Source organism: Anopheles coluzzii, chromosome 2, assembly GCF_943734685.1.
Source record: "Anopheles coluzzii chromosome 2, AcolN3, whole genome shotgun sequence".
NCBI classification, from domain to species: Eukaryota; Metazoa; Arthropoda; class Insecta; order Diptera; family Culicidae; genus Anopheles; species Anopheles coluzzii.
This window is the reverse complement of record NC_064670.1, coordinates 24,580,872-24,607,686: the sequence shown is the minus strand read 5'-3', so window position 1 is coordinate 24,607,686 and position 26,815 is coordinate 24,580,872. Positions and strand designations below refer to the sequence as shown.

At 47.9% G+C, this 26,815-nt stretch overlaps 4 protein-coding genes across 4 annotated transcripts; 3 read left to right on the top strand and 1 right to left on the bottom strand.

Annotated features, from left to right (window-relative positions):
• Positions 1 to 586: 586 nt before the first annotated feature.
• On the bottom strand, positions 587 to 22,664 carry LOC120953249 (mutS protein homolog 5-like). Its single transcript, XM_049607305.1, has 3 exons — positions 20,000 to 22,664; positions 15,552 to 19,882; positions 587 to 1,433 (listed from the first exon to the last, which is right to left on the bottom strand). Exons 1-2 carry the CDS (start codon positions 22,210 to 22,212, stop codon positions 19,693 to 19,695), a joined length of 2,403 nt encoding a protein of 800 aa, XP_049463262.1. The 5' UTR covers positions 22,213 to 22,664; the 3' UTR covers positions 587 to 1,433; positions 15,552 to 19,692.
• LOC120953251 (uncharacterized) lies at positions 4,412 to 5,199 on the top strand. The gene is made up of 2 exons (XM_040373045.2): positions 4,412 to 4,616; positions 4,717 to 5,199. Exons 1-2 carry the CDS (start codon positions 4,547 to 4,549, stop codon positions 5,112 to 5,114), a joined length of 468 nt encoding a protein of 155 aa, XP_040228979.2. The 5' UTR covers positions 4,412 to 4,546; the 3' UTR covers positions 5,115 to 5,199.
• Positions 22,665 to 22,691: 27 nt separating the features above from the next.
• LOC120952579 (uncharacterized) lies at positions 22,692 to 24,018 on the top strand. The gene is made up of 2 exons (XM_040371975.2): positions 22,692 to 23,743; positions 23,825 to 24,018. Exons 1-2 carry the CDS (start codon positions 23,575 to 23,577, stop codon positions 24,016 to 24,018), a joined length of 363 nt encoding a protein of 120 aa, XP_040227909.2. The 5' UTR covers positions 22,692 to 23,574.
• A 101-nt stretch (positions 24,019 to 24,119) lies between these two features.
• Positions 24,120 to 24,810, top strand: LOC120952566 (uncharacterized). Its single transcript, XM_040371957.2, has one exon. It carries the CDS (start codon positions 24,308 to 24,310, stop codon positions 24,755 to 24,757), a length of 450 nt encoding a protein of 149 aa, XP_040227891.2. The 5' UTR covers positions 24,120 to 24,307; the 3' UTR covers positions 24,758 to 24,810.
• Positions 24,811 to 26,815: the final 2,005 nt, after the last annotated feature.

Sequence of the window (26,815 nt, the reverse complement as noted above, 5' to 3'; positions counted from 1 at the left end):
TGGAGGGTTGAAAGAGGAGGAGAGTGGGGGAGGGAGTTTTCATGTGGCGCCTTTTTTTTTGGCGCTACCACACATGGGAAAGGCGGGCCTATTATTGCAATCTCGATTATTGCACTGTTACCAATACACACGCGTGATGCATAATGGTTGCGATGCGCGTCCGTTGGGTGCAGGTGCACCGAACAATGCAGCGAGTAAAGCGTGCGACAGCGAGTGAATAATGTCCAAATGTATGCAAACACAACATTTATGTCTTAATGCAGAGTGAGTGCGAATTGTTTCGTATTGTTTGTTAGTTGCAAGCATTTTCTACGTGATCTTGTCGCCGGTCCGGAAGCGAGCGGCCATCATGAGTAAGCGTTTGAAAAGCGAAAAAGCGTACAATTAGTAACAGGAGATGGGCCGCCAGGCGTCGAAACGTGACTTTTGGAACAACTGCAACTAAACTAAGCTATGGCGGGAGTGAGCGATGAGTGATGTAGTTCATTGATAATGATGAACGCGAGTACAGGTCATTGCGGTTACTTACGCAGTCGAGCCTTTTCCTGCTGCTGCTGCTGCACTTTACTCGTCTCGCCCATGTTGACGCGCGTTGAGCTTACTTATTATATTATAGTATAAAAAAAACAACAACAACTGTGCACACTGACACTACACTTATTGTTGGACGGCGTTGCTTCGGCGCTGCGTAACTTTCTTTGGCCCCAAAAAGGTTGATGAATTGCACTTGGTGGTGGTACGATAATGGCGCATGCACTTCTTTTCACGTTAAACGATATTTGGCCGTTACTTATGTTCGAACTGGCAGCATCTTGGCAACACCAAAGGCACACACACACACATACGGACGGGGGCAAATCACTCAGTCACTCACTCAGGGTCACACACACGGTTTGCCCCACAAACAGGCGGCAATACACTTTTTGGCAAGGGATGCAGTAGCGCCTTTTTTCCTCTTCATTTTAGCCGGCTAAAGAGCGGGTTTGAACTGTACCACCCCGATACACGCGCGACTAAAATCCACTCAGCCTAGGAACTCGATGGTCGATGATCTTAAGTAGCACTTTTATGGTAACTTATAGACACACACATACACTAGAAAATGGACGATTTCTTGCAGCACATTACTCACGCGGTGTGGCACTAGTAGCTCTTGCTTTCTTGCTTTGCGCGCCTGCAGTTTCTGTACGTGACGGAGTTGCTGCTGGCGATCGCCATACTTGTTCACTTAGCACTGAACACCACGCGTTCTGCGCGCGCCCTATACGCCGCCACACACGACTGGATGCGCACGACAGCCGCGATCCTGGTGCCGGGGTCGCGATTTTATCGGTGGCACCCAAAGCCAATGCTCGAACGGTGGCACGGAGCGCGGCACGGGACACCACCCGTCCATCAGAAGCGTCACGTGCGGAATGCGGCGTTGGTGAGGCCTGCGAACGAAACCCGAAAACAGAGCAGAACGGAGGGTAAGAAGTGATGAACACTTTAATTATTGCTTCTGGGCGGAATAAGAGCGCAGGACAAGGGGATTGTACTTTCCCGGGACGTGTCCTGTTCTTGGTGAGAAACTTAACACACTGACAAACTTGCACTATGGAGAGGGGGCCCGATTCTACTGGCCAGCTTCTTCGTCTGCCGGTTCTGTGGTTCCGTTTTTCCGCGGTGACGGCAGCTTGCCACTGTCCAAAATATTCTCACATACCTAACAACTGGACACACACACACACATGTGGCGCCTCTTCTGGCTCTCTAAATGGCGGGGAAGGGCGGCCACGTGTAAAATGGAGCTAGGTGGACTGTCTTTCAAACCAGGGAAGGGAAGAAAGGTGGATGAATTATAGAGGACACGTTCGTTCTATCGCGGCACGAGAACATAGAAGCGGTACTGCGGGATACCAAAGCGAAAGGGAGTGGTGTGGCTTCTGGTTCCGCGTGGGAAGAAGGTCGTCTGGCAGGTCGGACCAGCCGCGAAAACCGCCTCCCTCCCCGGCCGGCGTCCTGAGGAGAAAGTGATTCCGATGAATTATTAGTAACTTTAATTCTATTTGTACTTGATACAGAGGGTAAGTGGACAGCCTTGAAGTGGCTGTGAAAGGGAGCACATGTTTTCGGGCGTTTATTTTTTTTTTGCTTCTTCAAGCCCACTGGCAAGCGGCCACTGAAAAGTCCAGAAGGTTGAAACGTCCTTCTGCTGGATAATACAAAGTGTGGAGCCGATACAAATGTTCTAATTCAGAGGCCATTTTCATCGCCTTTAGGACTGTTTTTACTGAGGATTCCTCACACAGCTGGGAAAGCTGGAAAGAATCGAATTAAGACAAGTAGAAGGAAGCCTCCTGCCTCGAGTGACTAAACGCTTTAATTTGTATTTGTATTATCGAAACTATTTCTCCTTATTGATAAGACTTATGACAACACACCGAGAGCAGCCACCATGAGCTCATCTATTAGTGTGTACAGACCGTTTACATCCGCGCGCATTGCTTATCGCCACCATCCATCCGTCGCTTTATCAGAGAATTTGTAACCAATTAGGTGTTGCAAGCATTTAGCGTTGCGAAGCAGCAAAGCTTCTGTTTCGGTAGGTAATGAAGATTCCGTGGACCAGGGGGAAATCACCCACGTGATAACAATGGTCTACGCGTTTGAACCGTTGGGGGGTTCCCGGGTTCGCGCGTTAGATAGCGAAACCGCACGGAGAGAAGTGGGTTTAATCAAAAGCACTAATACATAATGTATTGCACCATTGTGGAGCGATAAGCTAGACACAATACTAATCGGTTATAAAAATAGCTTCGGCATCGATCGACACGCCAACAACAGCGGCGGCAAGGACAGTGCATGGTATTTGCGATATTTCCGGTACCTATCTACTACGTTTTGATCCGTCTTCGTCGCTTTGCAGGGTTTTACAACCAGGCCCCTATATCTTGGCTCGAGGGTTTTTCGATTTGCAAAGCAATATCATTCTATTCCACCACAATGGTCCTTCACATCCAGGTGATGTGGAGCTCTAGCATACTTTAAATACAAATTTTTATACTTTTAACACATTTTGGTGGCAAAATTTCATACAGAAAATCAATGGCTAGGGATTAATGTTTACCGCGATGAGTCATTCGATCCCGAGTCGGTCCCGTGGTACAGTCGTCAACTCGTGCGACTTAACAACGTGCTCTTCGTAGGTTCAAGCCTCATTTGGATCGCCAGCCCGTTGCAAGAACTAACCATCATACGGTTACGTGGTACCTGAATAAGTCTAGAAAGTCTATACAGGCAGGCATATCGGTGTAGGACATTACGCCAAATAGAAGAAGTGCACACATCGTGTTATGTATTGAAATATGACCAGTTTCAAACTATCATCCCTATTAGAGTTTGACATTTGACCCAAGCTGTGTATATTCATACAGTGCGTAACATAACTATACAAACACCTATTTTACTCCAAAATTGTTTGTTTACATTTCGTTCGGCATGGATTTCACAGATCGCACTGTGGTAAAAGAAACGTAAACAAATTTGGAGTGAATTTTCAAATGCTAATTATTTAGTGAATAAATCGAATTGAATACGAGTTGAACGAGGTCAAACAATACATCATTTTTAAGCTTAAGTCCACTCCTTTTCGTTTTTGTGCGTGAAATGTGAAAACACGAGAGTCGAATAATGTAGAATCTCATAGCCAAAGTTAAACTTGGAAGGGTTAATATTAACATTGGGCCAGCCCAAATGCTTCCCTGGTGTCAACATAAGTTTCGTGAGTGACAAAATATGCAGCACACATTGCAAAATGAGTTGATCAACCCTGCATGATCAGTTGTCATAGAATGTGAATAAGCCCATATTGCAGACGAAAAGAAGGTTAGACAGGAAAGATATGAAGGAGTTTTCATCGCAATAAGAATTGTTAAACACTTGAATAAGAACCTTTTCCGATAAAGAGAAGGGGATAGGTATCGCAATTGGAAACAATATTTTATAATGTGCCGCAAACACAAGCACGATCTATCCACTTGAAGGAGAGTAGAAGGAACTCCGTCACCACCGGAAGAACATATTATATGTGACGAAGTGAGGCGGTTTATGTAATAAATTGCGTTGGCATTGTAATTGTAGTGTGGTCATTTGATAACGATCGTTATTGCATTGCTTTTTGATCGTATTGGCGTACGAAACGCTTGAAGGGATACAACACGATGCACTCAACATGAAGTTAATCCATCGCAATCTCAAGCACACACTGCAACCAAACCGGATAGGACCGAAAAATGACTCACATCAAACGGGTCTGAAGGTAACACCAAAGCAGGGTGACTCCCTATCTTATCAATATCGATTATATCTGTGCCCATAGATCGTTGTTGCTGCTTCGCCTTCCAACAGGGTACGGCATATTAAAGCATGAGCGTTATCACGCTTTTAAACCATTCGCGCCCACATTAGGCAGCAGTACGGACCAAAGTGTTAAGTGTGTGTTTTGTGACAGGTAACACCTTCCGCCCAGCAGTGGTCAACACAGCGTGTAGAAAGTAAAAGAAAAATGAAACAGTTGAAAATCAGCAGCTTTTTGGCGGTGTGCCTGTTCTTTGGCGCTCTATTCGCACAATCTGGTAGGTGACACAGGCGTCTATGTGGGATGTAAACCTATGATCGCCTGTAAGTGATGCGTTGCTAACACACTCTCCCCTACTTTGCCTTGCGTGTATGTAGTGTCCGCCCTTCGATGCTACCAATGTGCCAGCCCTTCGAGCTGGAGCGACTGCCAGGCCGGTGCACAGTCGGTGGAATGTACCAGCGCCAGCCAGATGTCCATCATGGGTCACAGCCTGTTCCTCCCGGCCGAGTCACGCCAGCAGCTGGAACCGGCCTGCGTTTCGGTGTACGCCAAGGGTACGGTCGGTGGCGCTACCGGCTATGCCTACGTTCGGGACTGTCTGTTCAACGATAAGTCCATGTGTAGCTTAATACAGAGCGCACTGCCGTCGGAAATCCGTATCGTCGATTGTGATCTTTGCACCACGGAACTGTGCAATGGGGCAAGCAGCGTCACGGCGGTGACGCTGTCGAGTGTCGTGATGGTGGCCATCGCGTTGGTGCTGTGGCAGTGAGCTTAACATAATACACCGCCCGGAGGGGTGAAGAAGGCTACAAGCGAGTGAATAAAATCGTTGCTATTAATTTATTGTAAAGGAATGTGGCGTCGTTGTGATATTAATTGCTTCACCGCAAATGACTTCAAATGGGGTAATGTCTTATCGATTCCATATGTATGTTCCCCTGCACTATATCGTGCACGTTGGAGGACGGGTTGGTGATAGCTGGTGGTAAACATGTATAGCATGTTGCGATAGATATGGTGGAGCTTTTGTCCTTCTCCGATAGTATTTTTGGACGTTGAAAAAGATAAAAATAGTTCAAGTTAATAGTTCAAAACACGTCAAAACGCGCTCGTTTGATTGAGGCCTAAGGAATCAGACGTTTCTTCTTTTCTTCCACCGTTGGTTCGATCACACCGTGGAAGTTGATTTTATTGTTCTTGTAAAGCTTTTATCTAATTCTCAACGCAGTTTCTATGCACACAGTCAACCAAATCAACATCATCAACCAGCATTATTATCATCCTTCATCGATTGGAATGAATAATGGAGCGGGTCTCCGTCGATTAGATAAGCTCACTTTAAACCGAAACCTAAATCACTGAAGGGTCGACTAAGTACTGTATTAATATTGATTACGCTAAACTGTATGTGCCATTTCTAAGTGGAAACCGGAAAACCCTATAAGCAATTCCGCTGCAAACTGCAATTACGCTGTTATACCGAGCGACGAGGCAACTGTGTTCGCATTCTTTTCATGCTACAGCAATCTTTGCGGCAAATCTTAACGATTTCTTAGGCAAACAAATCGATCGCTTTCTATTGGACATTTGGACAACTCCAATGCGGGTGAAGGTCTTTAGAAGCATCAACGTCATCAACCTCAGTTTTTGCTTGTATTATAGCAACGCAGCACAGTATTTGTAGGAACGTTCCCTTTCAATGAGCAAAAATTTGCAACCAAGTGGAACATTAGGAGACCACGTCCGACGGGACTCTCTTCGAGGGTAATCTTGGAAGAGACTGCAGAACTCGCCCCCTAATTACCATCACTAGAGTAATGATGGCCAATTTCGTTCTTTGCCTATCCATTAGAAAGCAGCTCGTACTTCCTTAATGCTTTATGCATCCATCACGTCATAGGTCTAATGTTTCCACAGTTGTTGGTTGCAAATGTTACTCCGGTGGCCTCAGTAGAATTAGCCGGTAGTACAGTGGTTCTTTCGCAAGCTCAATGTTAATTACATTTTAACAATATCAGTTGCTACTCGAATCCATTGTTATTTGTTGCCTGAGCCTACACTCTACACACAGTTCACAATGGGAAGTATTACGGTTCTGGCATTTTTTTCTGTATATGAAGTTTAACATTTCCCAGCTGAAAGTATGTCAACTATCCTTACAAAACTATGCGGACAGATTAGCGTCTCCAGCATGATTTAACCAATGCATGTTAAAACATTTTTTTACAACGATGTTTCAGAACAGAATACAAGTATTTTCATTATTTTACAAGCTGTAGTTAACAACGCTTGTTAAAAACTGTTAATAGGGTTTAGCGAACTGTCAGAAGTTGAACGATGATTTACGGTAAATGATCGGTAATAAAAAGATGAAAATCTCGGTATTACGGTTAATAGCGATAAAATACACAAAGGTTAATATATAACACATAGTAAAGGAAAAGTAAATGTTGACACACCCCAGGGCCAACCTAAAGGATTTAGACTGTTAACTTTGTTTGAGTTAGAACACCAGTTTTTAACAACGAAAAAAACCGATTCTGGGATGCATGATCCTCGGTAAACAACACATTTAATGAAGCTTACAGTATGCAATGTTGGGATGGATAGAGAAACCCTGTATGCCGGTGTCATTTTCATGTCGCTCCGCAACCGAGGAGAGCTTTTTTGGGGTCATTCATGATTGGCGTCATATTTTGTGAGCGTGTGTGTGCACACAAACGGATCACCATCACCATCACCTTGAGCGGAGTTAATCTTCTCCGTGACCTCCAGATTTTTTTCGCCTACTTTTTTTTGTCCTCCCTCCATGTGATGTAAGCTTGAAACAATGTTCCTAATCCTCGCGCGTGTGTACACTAATGGCAGGCAGGAAAGGTACAACGAAACGGAACCAATTTCCGTCCCACATTTCGTCCCACCAAACGGAAGCGGTCAGCGGTTCGTCAGGCAAAGGAAGGGGAAAGGGGGGGATGAAACTAAGTGCCGGACTTTGTATTTACATGTGTCACTGTTTGGGGATCGTAAACCTTGAGGCGGAGAAGTTTGCCACATTGTCTGATGGAGGGATACTTCAAGAAGGTGGCTACAGTACCATCCCTCTCCCATGGTCGGATGCCTCTGCTGTGGCGTAATTCATCATCGCGAACTGCATTCTCGCACACTGCCCCCCCCTTCCGCTCCCCTTTTTTTCGGTTTCGGTGGCAATAAACAAACCAAAACAGCAGCAAAGAAAAAAATGCCACGTCCCGTGTCTCGTTATTGATGATGAGTCATTAAATTTTTATGGACCAGTTTCACGTGTCAACCGGCAACCGACACACGTACGAGTGCACACACAGCAAAGACTCATTCGTTGATCGAGAGGGAACGTGTTGTGTCACACTGCTCATCCTTTTTTGACGGCGAGCAGAGGGTTGAAGGTGTTGGGCCTTCACCGTCCAGTTAGCGTGGGAACTGCATGAATGTTTTAGCCCTGCAGATTAGGTGTAAATCATTAGCAAACCTGTCTGTCAGGGTGTGACGGAAACGGGGGCCAGCAGGTAGAATGTTGGAGGGCATATATGAATCATCCTTACGTGGTTCGTGGTTCGTGATGGTACCGTTTTACACACACAAATTGTAATGAAAAATAGAAAGAGAGACAGAGCGAGCGAGAGTGACGATTTGCATGAGGTGCAGAAATATTGCAATAAAAACTGAGAAACATAAGCACGAAAACTGGACGCCCGGTCAGCACACACGCGTGCCCAATTCCATTAGGTGCGATTAATTTCGTGCTCATGTTTTCTGGTTAATTTCTTAAAAAGGGTAAGCATAATTCCACGAAAACTTCACGCATGTGTCATTAGAAAGTCCACAATAACTCCAAAAAAAAACCCCGAAACTCTAATAGGCTCATTACTATTGGGGGGTTCGGGAATTTTGCCTCCGAATACACACACGCACACACTTACCCGGAAAAGCGGAACACTCACACGGCCGCACTTTCTTCTGGACATCAATCATTGGCGATAAATTGTCGCAACAACCGCGTGTGTTTACCTATCGATCGGTGGCTGGCGGTGATGTACAGCACAGCAACAACAGGTTGGTTGCGTGTCGGCGACAACAAGGGGGGAGGAAGCCATACTGATGGTACACACACCATGCCTCCAAAGGAGCCGCGTTACCCAGACCTTGGCACTAGATTCCCGATGGCCCCGACAATACTCCATGACCGTACGTGTCCAACGGTGGCGGTAGAGCACTGCTGAGCACTTCGATGTGTAGTAGCTGGGTCGTATGACCCAGCCGTATGACGACCCTTCGCGACGACCACACGAGGTTGCAGCACACCAAAAGCACACATAGACAGTACAGAGCACCGATTGAGAGATTGAAAAAGGACGGCCCCGCTTGGAAAAATGGAATCGATTTCTTATCCATTTCCTTTCATCGGGGGAAGGGTGAGCGAGCGCAACATCCAAATGACGCTTTTCCGATTGTGTGACCTACTTTGCCAAAGGACTCATCGATGGTTGGTAAAATTAGAGCCACTGCAATGGTTGCCCGGTAAAATCGATGGACAGGAAATTATCAGAATCAGAAACGCCACGCGGTCGGTAGCCGGCACTGCTGCTGGCTGATGGGAACTGGGAAATGTACTATCAGGAATGTTTGATTAGCAGCTTTCCGGTGTCCCAGTGTATATGCAGGGGTGTGTCTAACCGGTGAAAGTGTTTCGAATTATGGCCTTCCGCTCCCCGTTCGACCATGGGGCCATGTTGAACCGATTGTAATTGCTTAGTAAAACCCACTGCATCTGAGCAAGCAGTCCAGGTTATCTTTTGGTTGGGTATGCGGGTCTTTAATTTTTAGTGCAGACCACGGTGTCTAGGTGTGTCATAAAGGCGGTATACACTACACAATGCATTATTCCCCACATGAACTGCCTTCCAACACAGGCAGCGATAAGACAATGTATGCGCTGTAAAGTAGGTTAACGACAGGCAACATCATGTCGCTAAAAGACATAAAAATAAGCGACAGAGATAGTGACACTTCCCAACAGGCCTACAATGGCCCACATTACCTTCGGCGAGTTCGTACATTTGCAAACTTTTCGTCCAATGCCGACACAATGCAGCAATCGCAATAGAGTAATGCGGTACGCGGGTACTCTCCATTTAGTTTGCCTCGAAAAGAAGGTTGCTTTCTGGCAGAGTTGTTTGGATCATTTTGGTATGTGAGCTACCGCAGTTAATTCGTAAAAAAATGGGATTAATCTCTCTTATTTGTACTATTCAAACATGTTTTTTTAAATGAAATAATACAAAAACCCTGTTTTGCGAGCTCCCAAAAGCAGGTGCGCCTGGGTTGGTAGTGATCGCGTATAATCAGATCATAACTCAATGTGCCTACACACACAGGGGGTAGAGAAGGAGTTGATTGTACTTACAATCGGTTTACTATTACTACTACTACTACTACTACTACTGGCCACTACACTACTCGATGCTAATTACCAATGCGCAATGAAGATAATCCCGCGAAGAGAGCAGCACACAGCCTTACCCTTACCCGTCAGTACACACACCACGTGCACTCAGTGGCGCATTAATTCCAATTACACGTGGACTGTCGTGGGCGAGTACCAGCACCATTCCTGCCTGCTAATCTGCCATTCCCATTTCACCCACTAAATGCTGGTGCCTATCATAGCTAATTGAAATGTATCCACCAGCATATTTTGACTGCTTCCCCGTTCGATAGCGAGAGAGAGAGAGAGAGAGAGAGAGTGGGAAAGCAACCGCTCAGGACACACGGTTAAGATGAAGGGTTGGGCAGCGACTTATGCGACAAAACACGGTCACCTCCGCGCGCACCTAAGCTCGCTTTGCTTTGGCATAAAATATTTAATGAAATTCAGGTTGTTTATTAAGAAGGTAAGAAGGGCAGCACGATGCAAGGTCCGCAAGGTCACCCACGTGAGATTAGCGCATAGTAGAGTGGTAGTAAATTCGGTGAGTACCAGCAAAAAAAAAAAAAAAAGAAGACATTATGTTGCCTTGGTATTGCCTTCGATTGATTGGGGTGGGCAGGCATAACACAGGCCGTGCCGTGTATGCGAAGCATTGTGCCCGTTGTGAAGAATTTTAAAAGCAATAAATCTCGACAAACCTCCGGAACCCGCAAATCAATGTACTGTTCTTTGCTACCTTTTATGGCCCAACCACTGGAAGACTGCAAAAGCCGCCACCTACTGTCAATCACTTCGGTCGGTTTCACCTTTCGCTCTTCCTTCTATCTTTCCCACTGCTTGAGAGGTCAGGCCAGTATGCTAAACGTAACTATTCGCTAATTGTGGGAAAGCAGAGGCATGCATGGCCCAGCCTGGCTTCCGTTCGTTCTGTTCTGTTCTGTTTTGCCCCCCCCCAAACCCGTCCTCCGGGGACGATGCGCGCAATGGCCATAAAAAGTGAAACGACGAGGAAAATTTGCATCCGTTGAATAAAGAACAAAACGGGGCACGGTACAAAAGTACAGCACCGACGAGGGAGGTTTTTCCTTGGGCTTGGAAAGGACAATTTCCGTTCGCCAAAGAATGAACCAAGCTCGGCTGGCTGCAAGAGTTCGGCAGCCACAGTCACAACGGAACACTAAGGACCCATGGAGTGGGACACACGCTAGTGGTCAACGGTATGGTGGTAACCGCTTAGTCCGTATTTTGATGACAATTGATTTTTATGTGTGTGTGTGTTTGTTTCCTCTCCTGTGCCTTACTTCCAACGTGTTGTACACGCTTCCGGTGTCGTACAGGTGAAGGGGTCTGTGTTTGTGTGAGTGTTTGCGCCAGGAATTCATGGCCAACATGGTGGTCCGAGAATCCGGAAGGTTGACCACCGTCCATCCAGTGCAATGAAGCGAAAGAGAAATCGATTTGCTAACCCTTCTTTCCGGTCGCAAATGCTCTCTCTCTCTCTGCTATATCTTAGAGAGACCGCGGACTAGTGCTTGTGGCAGATGCCTATGCCTCCATGAGGTTCGCCAATTTATGAGCGAACGTGTTTGTTACGGTCCATCGGGGACAGCAATGGACCGGATTTGGGCTGATTCGGTGTGGTGCGAGGGGGTAGAAGATGTTTTTTTTTACTTTCATATGTCCTACGACCTCCTGGCTTTTACACGACATGATTGAACCACCCGCTGTACCTTGCGCACGGGTGGTTTGTGGCGCTTATACTTTAGCTACCTTAATTTTCCACCAAGATTGCTTCCGCCTTCCTTTTCGGAGCGATCATTCGCGCTCCGCAACGATGACTTATATCCGCCGAGCAACTCCGTTATCTCACAAATGGGGGTTGAAGATGGCACAAAAAAAAAAAAACAAGAAAACATACCCACAATTCCAACTCAAGTGCGCATTACGTGGCCTTTTGTGCTAAGAAAGCCGATGACATCACTGCTATTCCGACAAACATTCCGAAAGGGAAACAAACAGAGCAATTGTGTTTAATATGCACGCACACACACGGGCACACCATCGCACACTAACAAAATACGTTAAATATTGGTGTGTTTTTAGCTGTTTGCTTCTTTCGTCGAACTTATTTTCTTATGTTCCTTTCTTATTGAGCGATTACCAGTACTAGTGATGGCGAAAATGAAGTTTTCGTCGAAATCGATTCCGGCTAGCTCCGAAGTTATCTGGAATCTAATCCGGATAGTAGGTCCGGAGTCAGTTTCCGGAATAGGCTCTGGAATCGGACTCGGCACCGGAATTGGTTCCGGAATTGGCTTCGGAATCGGATTCGGCTCTGGAATCGGATTTGGATCCGGAATCAGAACCGGATTCGGAATCGGCTTTGGAATCGGAATTGGCTCCGGAATCGAAATCGGCTTCGGAATCGGAATTGCCTCTGAAATCATAATCGACTTTGAAATCGGAGTCAGTTTCGGTATCTTCATAAGAATAGGCGTTTGGGTCCAATGATGCATGTAATGCATTGATAACTACAAAGAATCAAAATTTTCTTGCAAACGATTCATTCTCATGGAGATCCCGAACCGATTTCGGTTTTGAAACTTATTATTTCTATTCAAGAACGGATAGCAAATTCCAATTCTGGAGTCAAAACTGATCCGTTACCGGAGCAAATTGCGATCCCCAGGTCGATTCCGATTCTGATTTCAGAGCCGAATCTGATTCCGGAAACAACTCCAGAATCGGCTCTGGAATCGGCACCGGAGTTGATTTCGAACACGGAAACGTAATCCGGTAGGTCCGTTTTCGAGCTCCCACCACTACACCATACTAATTGAAGCAATAAAATGTGTCAGAGTGGTAGTGTCGATCGTTAGCGTAGACATTCGAAAAAGGGTTCTCTTTACAAAAGGCAGCACCGCATTAAGCAAAGTGTCTAAGTAAAGTGTGATGACTCATTGTCGATTTGGGGGAAGAATTTAAACATATTGGAATAGATCACTTCAAGTTACACAAGAAACAGTTGGTAGTCGGTGGTCTAGGCCTGCCATAGATCATTACATAAACTTGGCGCTCAGTGACGTCTTGGTGAACCTTCTTAGTCTGCCCGACGTATTGGGGATGAATCTATGGCAGGCCAGAGCAACCTGAAGAATAGTAGGTGTAATTCTGCAACAGTGGTTCAATGAGTCTAACTTCCAACTCTTCCTGTTAACGACCAAACGTTGTCCAGATATTGGTCTCTTACCAACCACATCTTCATAGCAAGATCATGCCTACTTATCAATTTGTTCTATCAACATGGGAGTAAACTTGCTCGCTTCTAGAGCCATGATCGGGTGATCTTGCATCTAATCCTGCGATCACTGCCCGAAGGCGATTATTATGGAGGGGAGCAATTTGGTTTAGCGGGGACCTCTCGCTCTCAAATCTGTTGATCGACCGGTATTATGATCACGCGCGCACACCATACCGTACCATAGGTTTCGATCAGCGGCACTATATCTCGGTCAAATAACCCTTTTCAAAGGGGCGAGGGAGGGACACGTCGTAAGCACCGCTCGGTTGTTGCGGAGAAAAATTATAGGCAACAAACTAATTGCTGAAAGCGACAAGCGTTACTACACAACACCGTCCCCGCGTAAACCTGCTAATTGTCAGAAGGTACACACCATCACTACTACCACCGCTTGAAGGTCGAAGAGTTCATGTAGATCCGCTTTGCCGCCTAACAAATGCGTTCGTCGTCGATCAAGTTCTTCGGGCTAGTACTACTAGGTTGCAACAAGGCAAGACGAATTCAAAACAGATCAGAATAGACTCAAGCAAAGTCCTTCGGCAGTATAAACGAGCTTTATTACGCACTTCCTTCGAAAGCACGTTTTTCGTTACATCGTTTCATTAGTGTGGAACTGAATGCTTTTTTCTTCTTTCAACTAACGTTCACCTCCAAGACGGCCGTTTGACCGTCAGTTTGGATTCGTCTCGGGTTTTGGGGAGTTTTGTACGATCAACTACGATCGAGCGACTTGCGCTGGGGCAATTCAAATGGTCGTTTATAGGGGACAGGCTCGTCTAGGACCGAAACATATTGGAAAGGTCACAGTTTGGTAGACCCGTGACAAAACCTAACCCAACCATCTCCCCTCCCCCCCCCCCCTGCCCCTTCCTTTTGTTGGTCTGCGTACGTTGTGTGTCTAATGGTAAATAATTATCTCACCAACACGTGCACCGCTCCGATTTCTATGGTTTCACTTTTCGATACAGCGATGGGTCTGGTTTTGGGGGGGCCTATTCCTTCCTGCCCGGTGTCACCAACACACACACACACACACACACACACACACACACACACACACACACACACACACACACACACACACACACACACACACACACACACACACACACACACACACACACACACACACACACACACACACACACACACACACACACACACACACACACACACACACACACACACACACACACACACACACACACACACACACACACACACACACACACACACACACACACACACACACACACACACACACACACACACACACACACACCGACGTCTTCATATTTCTTGTCCGCTTCCATCACGATCGCGTGGAGCAGAAGGGGAGCAGTTTACATAACATTCCACGAGTTTTGTGGCACACAAAGCTATCTGGAGTCGCCGTTGGAAAGCTGCAGCCGCGTGTCTCGTGCGGTTTGGTTACGGGGCTTGAGAGCTTGAGCTGTCGCTTGGAAGGGGAATGACTTTGCGGCCCGTGTTGCACATCGGACAAACGCCAGAGACAGTGTCGGTTGCACACGCACTCTCCGTTCGAGTGTTCTCCCCCCCCCCCCTTTCGCTCACTCAGGCTTAGACCTCGGCCAGACGGTTAATGTACCTACGTACTAGTGCTGCCGTGAGCCGACTAACGATGACTTAACCTTGCCGCTGGATCGGGCTTCCACGGGCTCCAAGGTTTTTGATTCTGTTAAGAAGAGGCCACATTCTCGCACGATGCGTGAGAGATGTGTAGAAGCGCCGTTTGGTTGGTGCTGGAATTCCAAAGCCAAGCTTTTGATTACTATTCCAACCCACCGCGCGCAACAAGTTGTTGCCTATCGCCGCATCCCGCCCCCTCGTACACGGGGCGGCCATGGACTAAAGCGCAAACTTTGCCAGATAAATCACTTGCCTGCCCAATAAGCGTACGGTTAATGTACGGCGGTGGTGGCATACTTTCGTAGCATGTATAGTGGCCGCAAACTTCCCCCTCGAGGAAAAATTCAATTAAAATCCGGTTTGCAGAAGCGGGGATCGAAGGCGAGGAAGGTACGACGTAAGACGATGTCCGCCGCCAACATGTTTTTAGAAGGTATCGCCCGGTCTCGCTACTCTGGTGAGCGGTAAGCGAGAAGGTTATAAACAAATGTGAACCGATACTGATTACTTCCCTCCGAACCAGTGACTAGAAATAATATTGTGAACGTCCGTGTGTATGTGTAGGTTTCTACGCACAGGGTGCCCGTACAAGGAACAGTTTTGGCATTTGGCAAACGGCCAGCGCGTGAAACGGTTAAAGATCAATCCAAAAACGCAAGGTATCGTGTTTGGAGCAACCAACAAGACGCACCCAAAAAAACAACATTCTAACACCTCTGCTACCGTTCGCCCTGGACAGTTTGCAAAGGGGGTAAAGAACTGTCCCCATTTCGGCCTACCAACCTACTAACCTTTTGTTCCGGTTCCGTCCGGTTCATTCCCGCTCGTCGGCACCGTTAACGCACGGTCGACCGCACAGAACGCCATGAAGGGACGGTGATATTGCTTCGATTTATTTTCCACCCACCAGAGTGACACACACACACACACGCCCCCGGCCACGACCGACCGTTCAATCCGCGGTTGGTATGGTAAAATGGTGGATATGATTTTCCGTTTTCCCTGCACAAACGGCGCTGATGACAAACGACTTTACGGGGAAAGCATTTCACTCCAAATCACTTGACACACAAGCACACACACACACACAGCCACACATGCTAATGGATCCGCTGTCACTGTGGTTGGATGGGGACGGGGGGTGAACGCGGCCCCGGCCAATCCGCCACGAACAACCGTTGCAACCCGAACACGACCACAAACACCACTAAAATACGTGTGGCAGAACGGGAGACAGGTGCGGGTGCACAAGAAGCCCACACACACACACACACACACACGGAATAAAACACGGATTCACTGGCACGGTCACCCAAACAACCACCTTCCCCGCTCCTTCCCAATGACAGTGCAATAATTGCAACACACAGTGATTTTTTTCTTCACCCTCTTTTCGCCGACCTTTCTCAGTGGGCCACAAAATCACATCACGGAGAACGATTTTTTGCTGTTGTTTTGCTTGCACGAGCGCACTGGAATGCACCTTAGCACAGCGTCATCGTAAACAAAAAGGCGCGCTTGGAACGTGTTACCGGTTTAGGACCACTGGCGGGAGCGAGGGCCACGCACGCTGGTCGGCCATCCGGTTGTGATTTTACGAAGCAAATAAGAAACAATAAACAGAACACTAACCGTGCATTTGCTGCCACAGCCCAGAGCGGAACGCGAACGACGACGACAACGGCGAAGGACGACGGCACACACTCACAACAGTGTGGACCTACGGCATGAATGAACGAACCGACCAAAAATCACCGACCATCGGGCGGCCGCTAGCGTACATACAACTACCGCTTACCACTGGAGAACCAGCACAAACACACACACACACAGGGGCGCGAAACGGAACACCGAAACCAAAACACCGGGAAAGCGGGAAAACGCCACGGCAGGGAGAAAGCGGGAGGGTGGTTGTGCGCGCGCGTACCAACAGCGGGTATGGTACAGTGTACCGTGTCATATGGTACTACACACTCACTGCTGCTCCAACACAAGCGACCGCCGGAAAAGGAACGGTGTCGCGCCCACGGTGTCTAGCGGCGAACTGGACGGGCGGCCAAACCATACGCGACCACGAACCGATTCCGATGGCCGGCCGCCTCTCAGCGTCGCGCGACGGCCGGCGCACACACTAGCGACACGCACACCGGTACAGGGGCGCGCGCGCGCCCGTGCTCTATGCTTTAGGGGTGTGTGACTAATACTACCGCACCGATACACTACCAGCTACACGGGAACAAAAAACCGGAACACGATACCCTTAGGAATGCTGCGATCATCGTGAGGCGAAGGTTGGGAAAAACCGACCCCCCGTCCAAGCGAAGATCGTGTTCCACAACAACACGAGAGAGCGCAAAAACAGAAGGTTGCATATGTATGTTGGTGGAGAGAGAGAGGTATCATATCTCGAGCATAGAGAGCATATGTTGGGTTGGCAGACAAAACCTCTCTCCCTTCGCATTATTGTTTGGGGAGATGTTTTTGTTTTTGTTTTCTGCTGTTTTTTTGTTGCCCACAACAAACAGATGATCTTGGCGCGTTTGCTTACAGTTCCGCCAAACACCGATGACTCACACACCAACACTGGCTCAGTGACTGAGGGGTGGGTTTTGCTCGAATGCTCTGGAACGTTTTGTACGATGGGGTGGTGGGGTAAGGTGCACTGGCAACTCTTTACTTTGGCAGCGAAAGAGTCATATCTGTACGCCACTTTTAGCACCCTTTCCATAGCGTTGGCCTTACGCACCCACTACCCTCCCTGCTTCCGGCGATCGAGCAACGCAACCTGCCTTCTACCGCCATCACTCGTTAGGCGCAAATGACGCATTACCACCATTTTGCACAGCCCGCTCCATTCGATTAGCGCGTTAGGGGGGAAAGTGAGCGACATTCGGTGTCCACTCGTTCGAGCTTAAGGCTTAAGTAACCAGGTGCGCGTTAGTGGACATTTCCCATTAGCTCGTACTTAGGTTTGTTAGAGTCGTTGGAGCATGGTTTTGTTGATGGGTGGTAATTTGTTTGGGAAATCATAACATATTTCACATACCCAACTCCAAAGCACGAGGTGCTGGGAAGTAAACACCTTGGTGTGGGCGATGGACGATGAGTGATCCCCCAAAAGCCTCGAAAATTGAAATGATGTGCGTGTGATGGATCTGTTCCCCGTCAAGGTGAGCGCACAAAATGTGTCGCTAACGCTTTTTTAATTGCACACACCACCGCCAGATAATCTTTCACACACGATCACGATCGCGCATCATCATTATTATGGGTTTTTCTTTTGTTTTTCATTCGGTACGGTGTTCCGAATCTTCCGCCAGAGTGTTTGGAAGCTGTCGGAAGCTGTGCAGTGGATCTACCCGTGCTGTTTGATTCGTCAGCATCACCACCACCGTCACCGTTGCGCAGCACCATTCTTCGTTAACCTGCCATGAGGAAGTCGAGAAAGAGAGAGAGAGAGAGAGAGAGAGAGAGAGAGAGAGAGAGAGAGAGAGAGAGAAAGAGAGAGAGAGAGAGAGAGAGACTTAGAAATCAGCCAAAGTGCGTAGCATTGCTGTAGCTACTCTACATACCTGCCGCCGACGCCTGGGGTCAAAACACAACGATCTTGTTCTGGATGTTATGATCGCGCGTCTAAAAAGAGAACGTCAGAAGCATGATTGATGGGATTGAGCTCGGTTGGACCTTGGCCCGGGGGCCCAAATTCCGATTATTACGTTGTTTTTTTATATTGTCCATGACAAAATTAGCTTCCGCCGGAATAGGGACGACATTGAAGGTGTAATGATGGCCAGTCGCAGTGGTTTTGTTTATGGGTTGTCATTCACATTTCCCACACCGTTTATCAATAAATGATCGCTTGGACAGCAGGGAGAAAAGGGACGTACACTCTGTACGTGTAATGCTAATGTTTCTTCTAAAATAATGTTCATAATATTCACTACCTTTTAACCTGTCCTACATTTGGAAATGCATATAATTCCTGCTGCACAATACATATTTGACATACTATGACTAACTTTATCTAACTAAGCGTAGAGTTTTTGTTAGTATGCTCCAGCGGGAGAAGCAAAAAACACATCGTACCGGAACACCATTGCTAATGTATGACAAAATTCATATTTCAACACATTCACATCGAACATACAAATCGGACCTCACCGCACCGTCATGGGAATGTGACCTTGCCAGATACAAAAGCACTTGACGGGGCGGGGGTGGAAGCGGTGGGAAGGAAGTGGATTAAGAGTGGTATCAATCAAAGTACAATTTCTGGCCTATGGTTTCCACCCACCCTTGCACTATATGAAGCACTTGCATAAAAATGCTACACCGCTCCCCTGACCGTCATTGCATGCGCTGCACTTCATACTGAAAATTATTATTTCCACCCAGCACCGCAACACGCAACAGTCGTACCTTCTCCCCCGCACAACAACCGGAAAACGTGGAAAATCAATAAATCATTAATTATAAACAAACAGAATCAGTGCGCCATTTCGGTCGACAGCGCGCGTATTGATTATGTGTGTGTGTGTGTGTGTGTGTGTGTGTGTGTGTGTGGGAAGGCATATCATCGTGGCCACGCGACACACGCTGGCACCAAATCCAGCGCCCGATTCGGACACTTGCGGCGTTACTTGCGACCAATTGCGTACAACCTTTTGCATCGATTGTTGAATTAGTTTCCCCACACCTGACAGTCCGATTGCCCGGGTAAAAGGTCAGCTTCAAACCTTTCACGGAATTGGTGTTGGGTCAAAAAAAAAAAAGAAAAGAAATCTACACCTTCCCGGGGAAGCGTGCATCATCACTGGTGGCTCTTCGGTACGGGGAGAAGGTGTTTAAACATTTAAATGTTACGTTTTTCGATAGGATTTTCCATTATGTTCCATCACCGGTAACGTCATCGTTGGCGTGCTTGTTGTGCTGCTACTGCACCGCACGTGACGGTGGTGGATGCGAAATTTCTAGACACTGTTCCGGTACGCGCGTGATTGGCGTGGATTCCATCAGCGCTCGAACGCTTTCCGTGGCCGGTGCCTGGCCACCCGCCGCCTGGTGGTATTTCATCACTGCAAACGCGACCGCACGGAACGCCAGCTGGTACGTGGCCTTCAGCCTGCAGGGAAGGAAGGAAGCAAAGGGAAAGAAACGTGTGCGTTAGGATTGAAGGCATACGGTTCACCCACCACGATTGAACCCACCACGTGCCCCATTCGGCTGAATGAGTTCTTACCGTTCGGTTGGATCGGCCGGGTCGTCGGAGGTCACGTCCAGCGTGTCACTGGTTCTGGTGCTGCTACGCGATTGCCGGTCGGTCGGCGTACGGTGTACCCGCACCAGAAGGTTCCGGTGCACGGTGGGCAGAAACCGCTCGATGCCGGTAAACTTGGTAGTAACGAACGTTATCGGTGCGCTGTCGCCCCGCTTGAGCAAGTGTTCGATCGATGCGATCAGTAGCGATTTCCCCTCGAGATAGTTGGTCCCCTTGCCAAACTCATCGATCAGCACCAGCGAGCTGGCGGTGGCGTTCTGCAGCAAACTCGCCATCTGGTACAGCTCCGACATGAAGGACGATCGGCCGCTGAAGATCGATTCCGGGTGGTCGAGCCGCGTGTAGATGGAAACGAGCAGCGGGATTTTGGCGTACGCCGCCGGCACATACGAGCCCACGTGGGCCAGATAGCAGATGATGGCCACCTCCTTCAGGTAGGTCGTCTTGCCCACCGAGGTGTCGGCGGCAATCACGTTCACCAGGTGGTGATTCGTCTCGCCGACGCACGTGTCATTCGCCCGGTACGTTCGGCGATGCTCCAGCACCACATGTCGGCCGCCCTGTATCTGCAGCACCTTCGCACCGTCGCAAACAAGAGGCCGCACGTAGCGATGCATCTTGGCGACGGTGGCAAACGATAGCAGTGCATCCAGTTTGCCCGCCAGCTTGAACACGCCCATCACCTCCGGGAACTTGGTACCGACGAAGGTGGTTAGGCGCGTCTGCACCGCCAGCTCGTGCTCGATCATAGACGCTACCATTTGGCCGAACTCGTCGTTCAGCTCCTTGCACAGGCTTATCTGGAAGTAGGCGGTATTGTCCGCCTGAAACACCAAATCGAACGATTCGTGCTGAAAGATCCCGGACCGTTGCAGCTGCTCGTCGACCTGCGTGCTGATCACGAACCCGAACGATGGCAGATACGTTACGCAGATGTTGGCCATATCGAGCTGCAGCGTTTCCAACCCGAGCCGGGATGATTCCAGCACGACCTTGCGCATACCGTCGTACTGTTCGCGCAGCCGGTCGACGGCCGGATCGAGCCCGGCCCGCATCGTGACCTTGTTCTCCTCGTCCCCCTTCTCCAGATCCAAACACTTGTCGATGGTGTACAGCACGTGCTTGAGTGCGTTGGTCGGGTTGCGTGTGTACTGGCCCAGCTCCTGCACAACCGTGCCGGCCACCTGCGCATCCTCGAGCGTCAGCGCGCACAGCTTGCACAGGCTGTACAGATAGTAAAGATTTTTCTTCAGCATCTTCCAGTCCACGTTGCGGGCCATGCCTTGCAGCAGCTTCCGATACAGTAGGCCAACGTTGGTCAGATGCTTCAGGCACTGGTCGAACTGGTTCGCGTACCGGACGTTCGCCAGCAGCCACTGGACGGTGTCGTGCCGGTGCTGCAACTCCGCCCGATCTCGGATCGGTTGCGTCATCAGCCGGCTGAGCCACTCTTCCCCGTTCTTCGAGGAGCACTTGTTGAACAAGCTGTACACGGAGAGGCCGCGCGTATCCGTGCCGCACTTGAAGCCGGACGGGTGCCGGCTGGCGTCGAATATCTGCAGCGCCTCGTACGTCAGCCCGTCGATGACGAGCTGCGTGCTGGGCGTGACGAGATTGATCCTCGTGACGAGCTGCGCCGGCGACAGGGTGTCACCGACGGTGTCGAGCAGCAGCAGCAGATTGCCGACGCTGGTCACCAGCAGCTCCTGCTCGAACGGAACGATGCTTTCGAGAAACGTGCGGCACTCGCGCTCGCTCGATTCCGGTGGCATGCCGGCAAGCTTGTGGGCGACCAGACGACCCCTAGCCTGGGCCTGTGACTGGGCCGTATACTCCACAATCTTCACGTTCAATGGCTGGGAAGCGTTGCCTCCACTTTGGTCGACCGAATCGGACGGTGCGGGCTGATTCGCAACGGCTGCCGGGATGCCCAGCACCTCGCGGCAATCTTCCAGGAAGCAGGCAGGACCGGTAACGACGTAGTACAGGGGGCGGTAGCGCTGCACGAGGTCGCGCAGCAGCACGTACTGGGGACGGGGTTCGATCGCCTGCTGGACAGCGTACAGTTCGAGCTGATCGATGTCATAATACGATGCGGCCAGTGCACCAGCATTCCAGCACACGGACAGAATCTTTCCCACCGGATTAACGGCGGAATCTTCTTGCGAGGCCATTGGCGCTCTGCTCTCTAGCTTTCAAACTACAAATAAAACGATTTGCATGTATATGTGTGTGTGTGTGTGCTTCTTTTGAGAACCTAAACGATCGTACCCGCTTTCGATGACAGCCGGTTCTATACCTTCGCGTAAGGTCACAACGGATGGAGCCAAATTCTTAACTTACCACACCAACCGTTCCATGCAAACTTCAACACACACGCGCGCACCTTTCCACTCTCTCACAACAGCAGCCGGTGGCTACTAGACTAATTTTGAACTTGGGCAGAGGAAAGGGTTTGACATTTAACGAGTCGCCGGTTCGCACACGGTCGCTATTTTTAGTGCCACGGCAGTAAGCAATGGGACGCGTCAAAAGATCAAACCATGATCGCATATCCAAATTCGCACTCGTTTTTTTTTTTTTTTGTTGCTGCACCAGCACTGGATTACGACGCTGAACAGTTGAGCAAATAAAAAGGAAATGCCACTTACCAAAATTTAGGCTACGCGGTTTGGCCAAACTACCACTACTGGTACCCGGCACGGCGGCTTTGTTTGTATGCAATTGTAGGTTTTCTTTTTGCTTTTGTCGAACACGCTCAGCACAACACGCACGCCGTTAGTTCACATTTTCACTGTTTGTTCTCGAAAAGCAAATGGATTCCTCCACGATACGTGAAATTCTCGACCACTGAAAAGTACGCGCCACGAACACAGCGAACACAACGACGCATTGGAGAAAAACACATTCGATGGATATCGTTTTTTGATGAGGAAGTAGACGTGCAAGGCGGGGAGAACAGCACAGGGTAGGCGAGCGTGCACAAAGTGTGGTTTGTTTACAAGCCACTCTGTGCGGCGGAAAGAACAGGTGCAAAAGAGAGAGAGAGAGAGAAAGAGACAGAGAGAAAGACAATGAGCGCGGGCTGTCCGTCTATCAATTGTATACGAGAGAGAAACGTCGATGCAGAGAGCCGTACCGTGCATTAGGGTGCCTTTCCACAGCGCGATATTGGAACTGTCGGTGGAGATGCAGCGCAAAGAAACAGATTCTGCTAAATCAGTGTTCAGCAACTCGCGTCTGACTGGCGCGGTGCTGCGTACTATGCTGCGTAATAATTTTCTCCAATTGCCTACCACCACGTGGTAGACTGAAGCGACTGATAGCGCTGGCATGTGCGTACCGACCGACGCGACCGATGGGACGCGTGCAGGCGAGAAGAACAATAAACATTATGCACACTTTCGATCACTACTGTAAATGGTCACGTTTTAGGTTTGTGCTGCGTCTGCTCGTGTTGTGCAGGATCGCGTTGGGGCCACAACTTATCTGCCTTCGTTTCACATTCCAACAGTCGAAGCGCTAAACGTTTATAAATGCGTTTGCAGCGGCTTGGACGGAAGATTCATTGTGCAGCGATCAGCATGGCGTGTGGTTACTCCTGTTGCGTTGTGGTTCTACTGCTGAGTGCTGCAGTGTTTAGTACAGTCAGCTGTGGCCTCGGTACACCCTGCAAGGTGCTGTGCGAAAATGGCGCTGAAATGAGTAAGTAAAACTAAGCTGCGACAGTCGAAATTTCGCATGTTTTTAATGCTTATTTGGGTACGTTTTTTTTTGTTTCCACAGTTCCCTGTGATAGGAAGACGGAGATTTTCAACTGCTGCGGCCCATGCAGTGAAGCTACCTGTGACGACCCTTCACCGAAGCAGGAATGTGCGGAAGGATGTAAGGCAGGTTGCTTCTGTAAGGCCGATCACGTTCGAAAGCATGCCGGTGGGCCATGTGTACCGATCGGAACCTGCAAGCAGCAGCGAAAATAAACAATGTTCATTGAAAATGATCACTGCGGTATGCTTGTTGTGTCATTTATTGATGTTACGGTACAATAATTTCATCACCGTTTAGTGATCGTTTAGTACACCAAACGAGAGCTGTAATGGTTAAATGGGGCGGTTTACTAATCTGATGTTTATTTAAGGAGTGTTGATGATGTCAATGGATTTAATTGTTATTTGATCACTCAATGGATGTGTGGTTAGCAAAATGGAGTACTGCAAACGGGTATAAAACATGTGATTATGAAGGGTATCACCAATTCGTACAGCAACTATGCGGCTCATTAACATAATAACTTTAGTTTTTCTACTAATAATCGCACCGCTTATGGAAAGTGGCAAGTCTACAGCTAGTTTGCCACAACGGCGCAACGAATCAAAAGAGTACACATTTAAAATATTAAAATATATCAGCAAAGAAACGCCATACAAACGCACCCAACTGCACTACTTCAAAACGATTTTACGTCGCAACCAGCCGACGCTGCTGAACATGTCGCTGACCATACCAGAAGTGCTGAACTATATATGGGTGAGAATTAAGCTGCACTACAAGTTTAACGCCTACCAGCCATTTCTGATCGATATGGAGCAGGAAGCTTGCGAATATATAAGGAACCGTCCAATCATTCCACAGACGGATTATATATATGAAACGTTCGTAAAACGTTTACCAGCCATTGCCGGACCATGTCCGCATGGGGTAGGTATTTGCAGTGGATGATACATGCAATATACAGAATGGTATATATTAATTCGAATTTCCTCACTCTTCAGAATAGAACATATGACATCGTTTGGTGGCTCGAGGAGCGGCATACACCACGCTCTATTCCGGCAGGAGAGTATCGGCTGGATATGAAATTTGTCGCCATTGATAACGTGACGCTCTTTGCTTCGGAAACGTACTTTACGGCTAGGCGTAAAGGTATCTTACGCTCGATGATTGAATGGTAATAATGTTGGACAGAAGATACGTAGATAATGGCACCAGAGTAACTTGAATTTTCCCGTCGGTCTAATATTGCGTTGTTTCTTCAGCAGATACCTGTAAAACGTGTGTAGTATTGAATGGGAAGTGAGTTTGCAAGTGAGTTTTAATCGATCAGTTATATGATTTGATGACGCTCTTTTCATTTGTTCCGACCTTAACTGAAAGAGTACGTAAACTATCTTCAGTTCCGTAGTCTCGAACACGAACTTTCGGTAATGTTCTGCCCGACCAGTGTAGGACTTTGATGAAACTAAACTTGTATCGGGTTGACACTCTAGCGGAAATTACAGGAAACAACGCCGTTCGAACGAATCGACCGAATTCGGGCATTCTACGGGCTTTAACATCCATTGAGATCCAATAACTTCGAGAAGGCAATACACGTATCTTGGACCATACGAGTAGAGGATGCAAACGGTGTGGGCGTGTTTGAGCGATGCATTCCCGGAACCATCTTTGACAGTGTAGTAGAGCATGTAGTGTGGAAGACAAAGCAAAATGAATAAGCTTTGAACTAGGAGCTTGTTGAGTTGTGCGTCTAGCGAAATTTCTTGACGGTCACGACCTACGTCACAAAAACATTTTTGCGACAGTGACGCTCAGTTCGGCACGTGGTGCAGAGGAGCACAAACTTTAAAGAAAGTTTTGAGTTCGTTGACTGGATTAGGTGAAGCAAAAGCTGTCGAAGATTGGGTGCCTCATCCATGCATGAGAGGTTGCAGTCAGAAACCAGGCATCCTGGAGAATTTATATTTTACCAGGCCATATCACATGGACGTTCTCCATCTTGAGTAGGTGAATAAAAAAGAAATACACAGAGAAAGTTTGAGTTAGAAGTTAAAAATTCTATTTTTTGTATTTCATATGAACTCAAATTGTCACTCATTGGAGCGTAATACGTATGCACTTCAAATGGTGTTTTCTTTATATTTATTACTATTGAGAAAAGGCGTTCAAGAAACGCTGATGACAAAGAGATAATAGCGGCAATGTTAGGTTCCATAAGCGGAGGAACTGCTTGTTAGTTTATGATGTTTGATTGTTATTATATGTTAACTATACCTTCTCTACGATATATCTATGATCAGTCGTTTATATTTTAATCATATAGTGTATTTGTGAATTTTTGTTCGTTTTGTCAAAACTACGTTAATTGCCCGTAAAACCAATGATGGAAACAAAGGATACAAATTTGTGGTGTATAAATGTGTTTGCTGCTCAAATGAGCTTTGTTTGTTTTGGGCATGATGAAGGATAGGCACATCGTTGGGCTGGGTATGATTTTAGCAACAATACTAAGCTACTGTGGACAGTCTGTGGGAAACGTCGAGGTTTCTGTTGCACGTAACACAACTAGTATTAAACCGTACAGTCTCAAAATTACCAAATATCTTTGCGTTGGTACGCCTTACCAGCGTACCTTAGTGAACTACTGTAAAACGGTTTTGCGACGGAACCATCCGGCTGTGCTGAACGTTTCGGTTGTCGCACCAGAAACTTTGAACTGGATCTGGGTGAAGGTGAAACTGTTTTACAAGTTCTCCAGCTACAAACCATTCCTGATCGATCTGGAGCAGGAAGGTTGCGAGTATGTAAAGAACCGGCCGATCATTCCCTTGGCAGACTATATATACCAGATCATGCAGAAAACGGCACCGGAACTTGCCAGTCCCTGTCCACACGGAGTAAGCATTGCAGCTTCTTAAGGCGATATAGCGGCAGTACTTTAAGTGATGTAGCGCGTCTTGTTCTCGGTTTTCCATATTTTCTTCGACAGAACAAAACGTA

Bases quoted from the DNA above. Each gene is read 5' to 3' on its own strand.
- LOC120952579 (XM_040371975.2), top strand. From the start codon at position 23,575: ATGCGTTTGCAGCGGCTTGGACGGAAGATTCATTGTGCAGCGATCAGC. The intron at 23,744-23,824 runs GTAAGTAAAACT...TTGTTTCCACAG, and splicing joins CGAAAATGGCGCTGAAATGA to TTCCCTGTGATAGGAAGACG.
- LOC120952566 (XM_040371957.2), top strand. From the start codon at position 24,308: ATGCGGCTCATTAACATAATAACTTTAGTTTTTCTACTAATAATCGCA.
- LOC120953249 (XM_049607305.1), bottom strand. From the start codon at position 22,212: ATGGCCTCGCAAGAAGATTCCGCCGTTAATCCGGTGGGAAAGATTCTG. The intron at 19,883-19,999 runs GTAAGAACTCAT...CCTTCCCTGCAG, and splicing joins CCGGCCGATCCAACCGAACG to GCTGAAGGCCACGTACCAGC.
- LOC120953251 (XM_040373045.2), top strand. From the start codon at position 4,547: ATGAAACAGTTGAAAATCAGCAGCTTTTTGGCGGTGTGCCTGTTCTTT. The intron at 4,617-4,716 runs GTAGGTGACACA...GCGTGTATGTAG, and splicing joins CGCTCTATTCGCACAATCTG to TGTCCGCCCTTCGATGCTAC.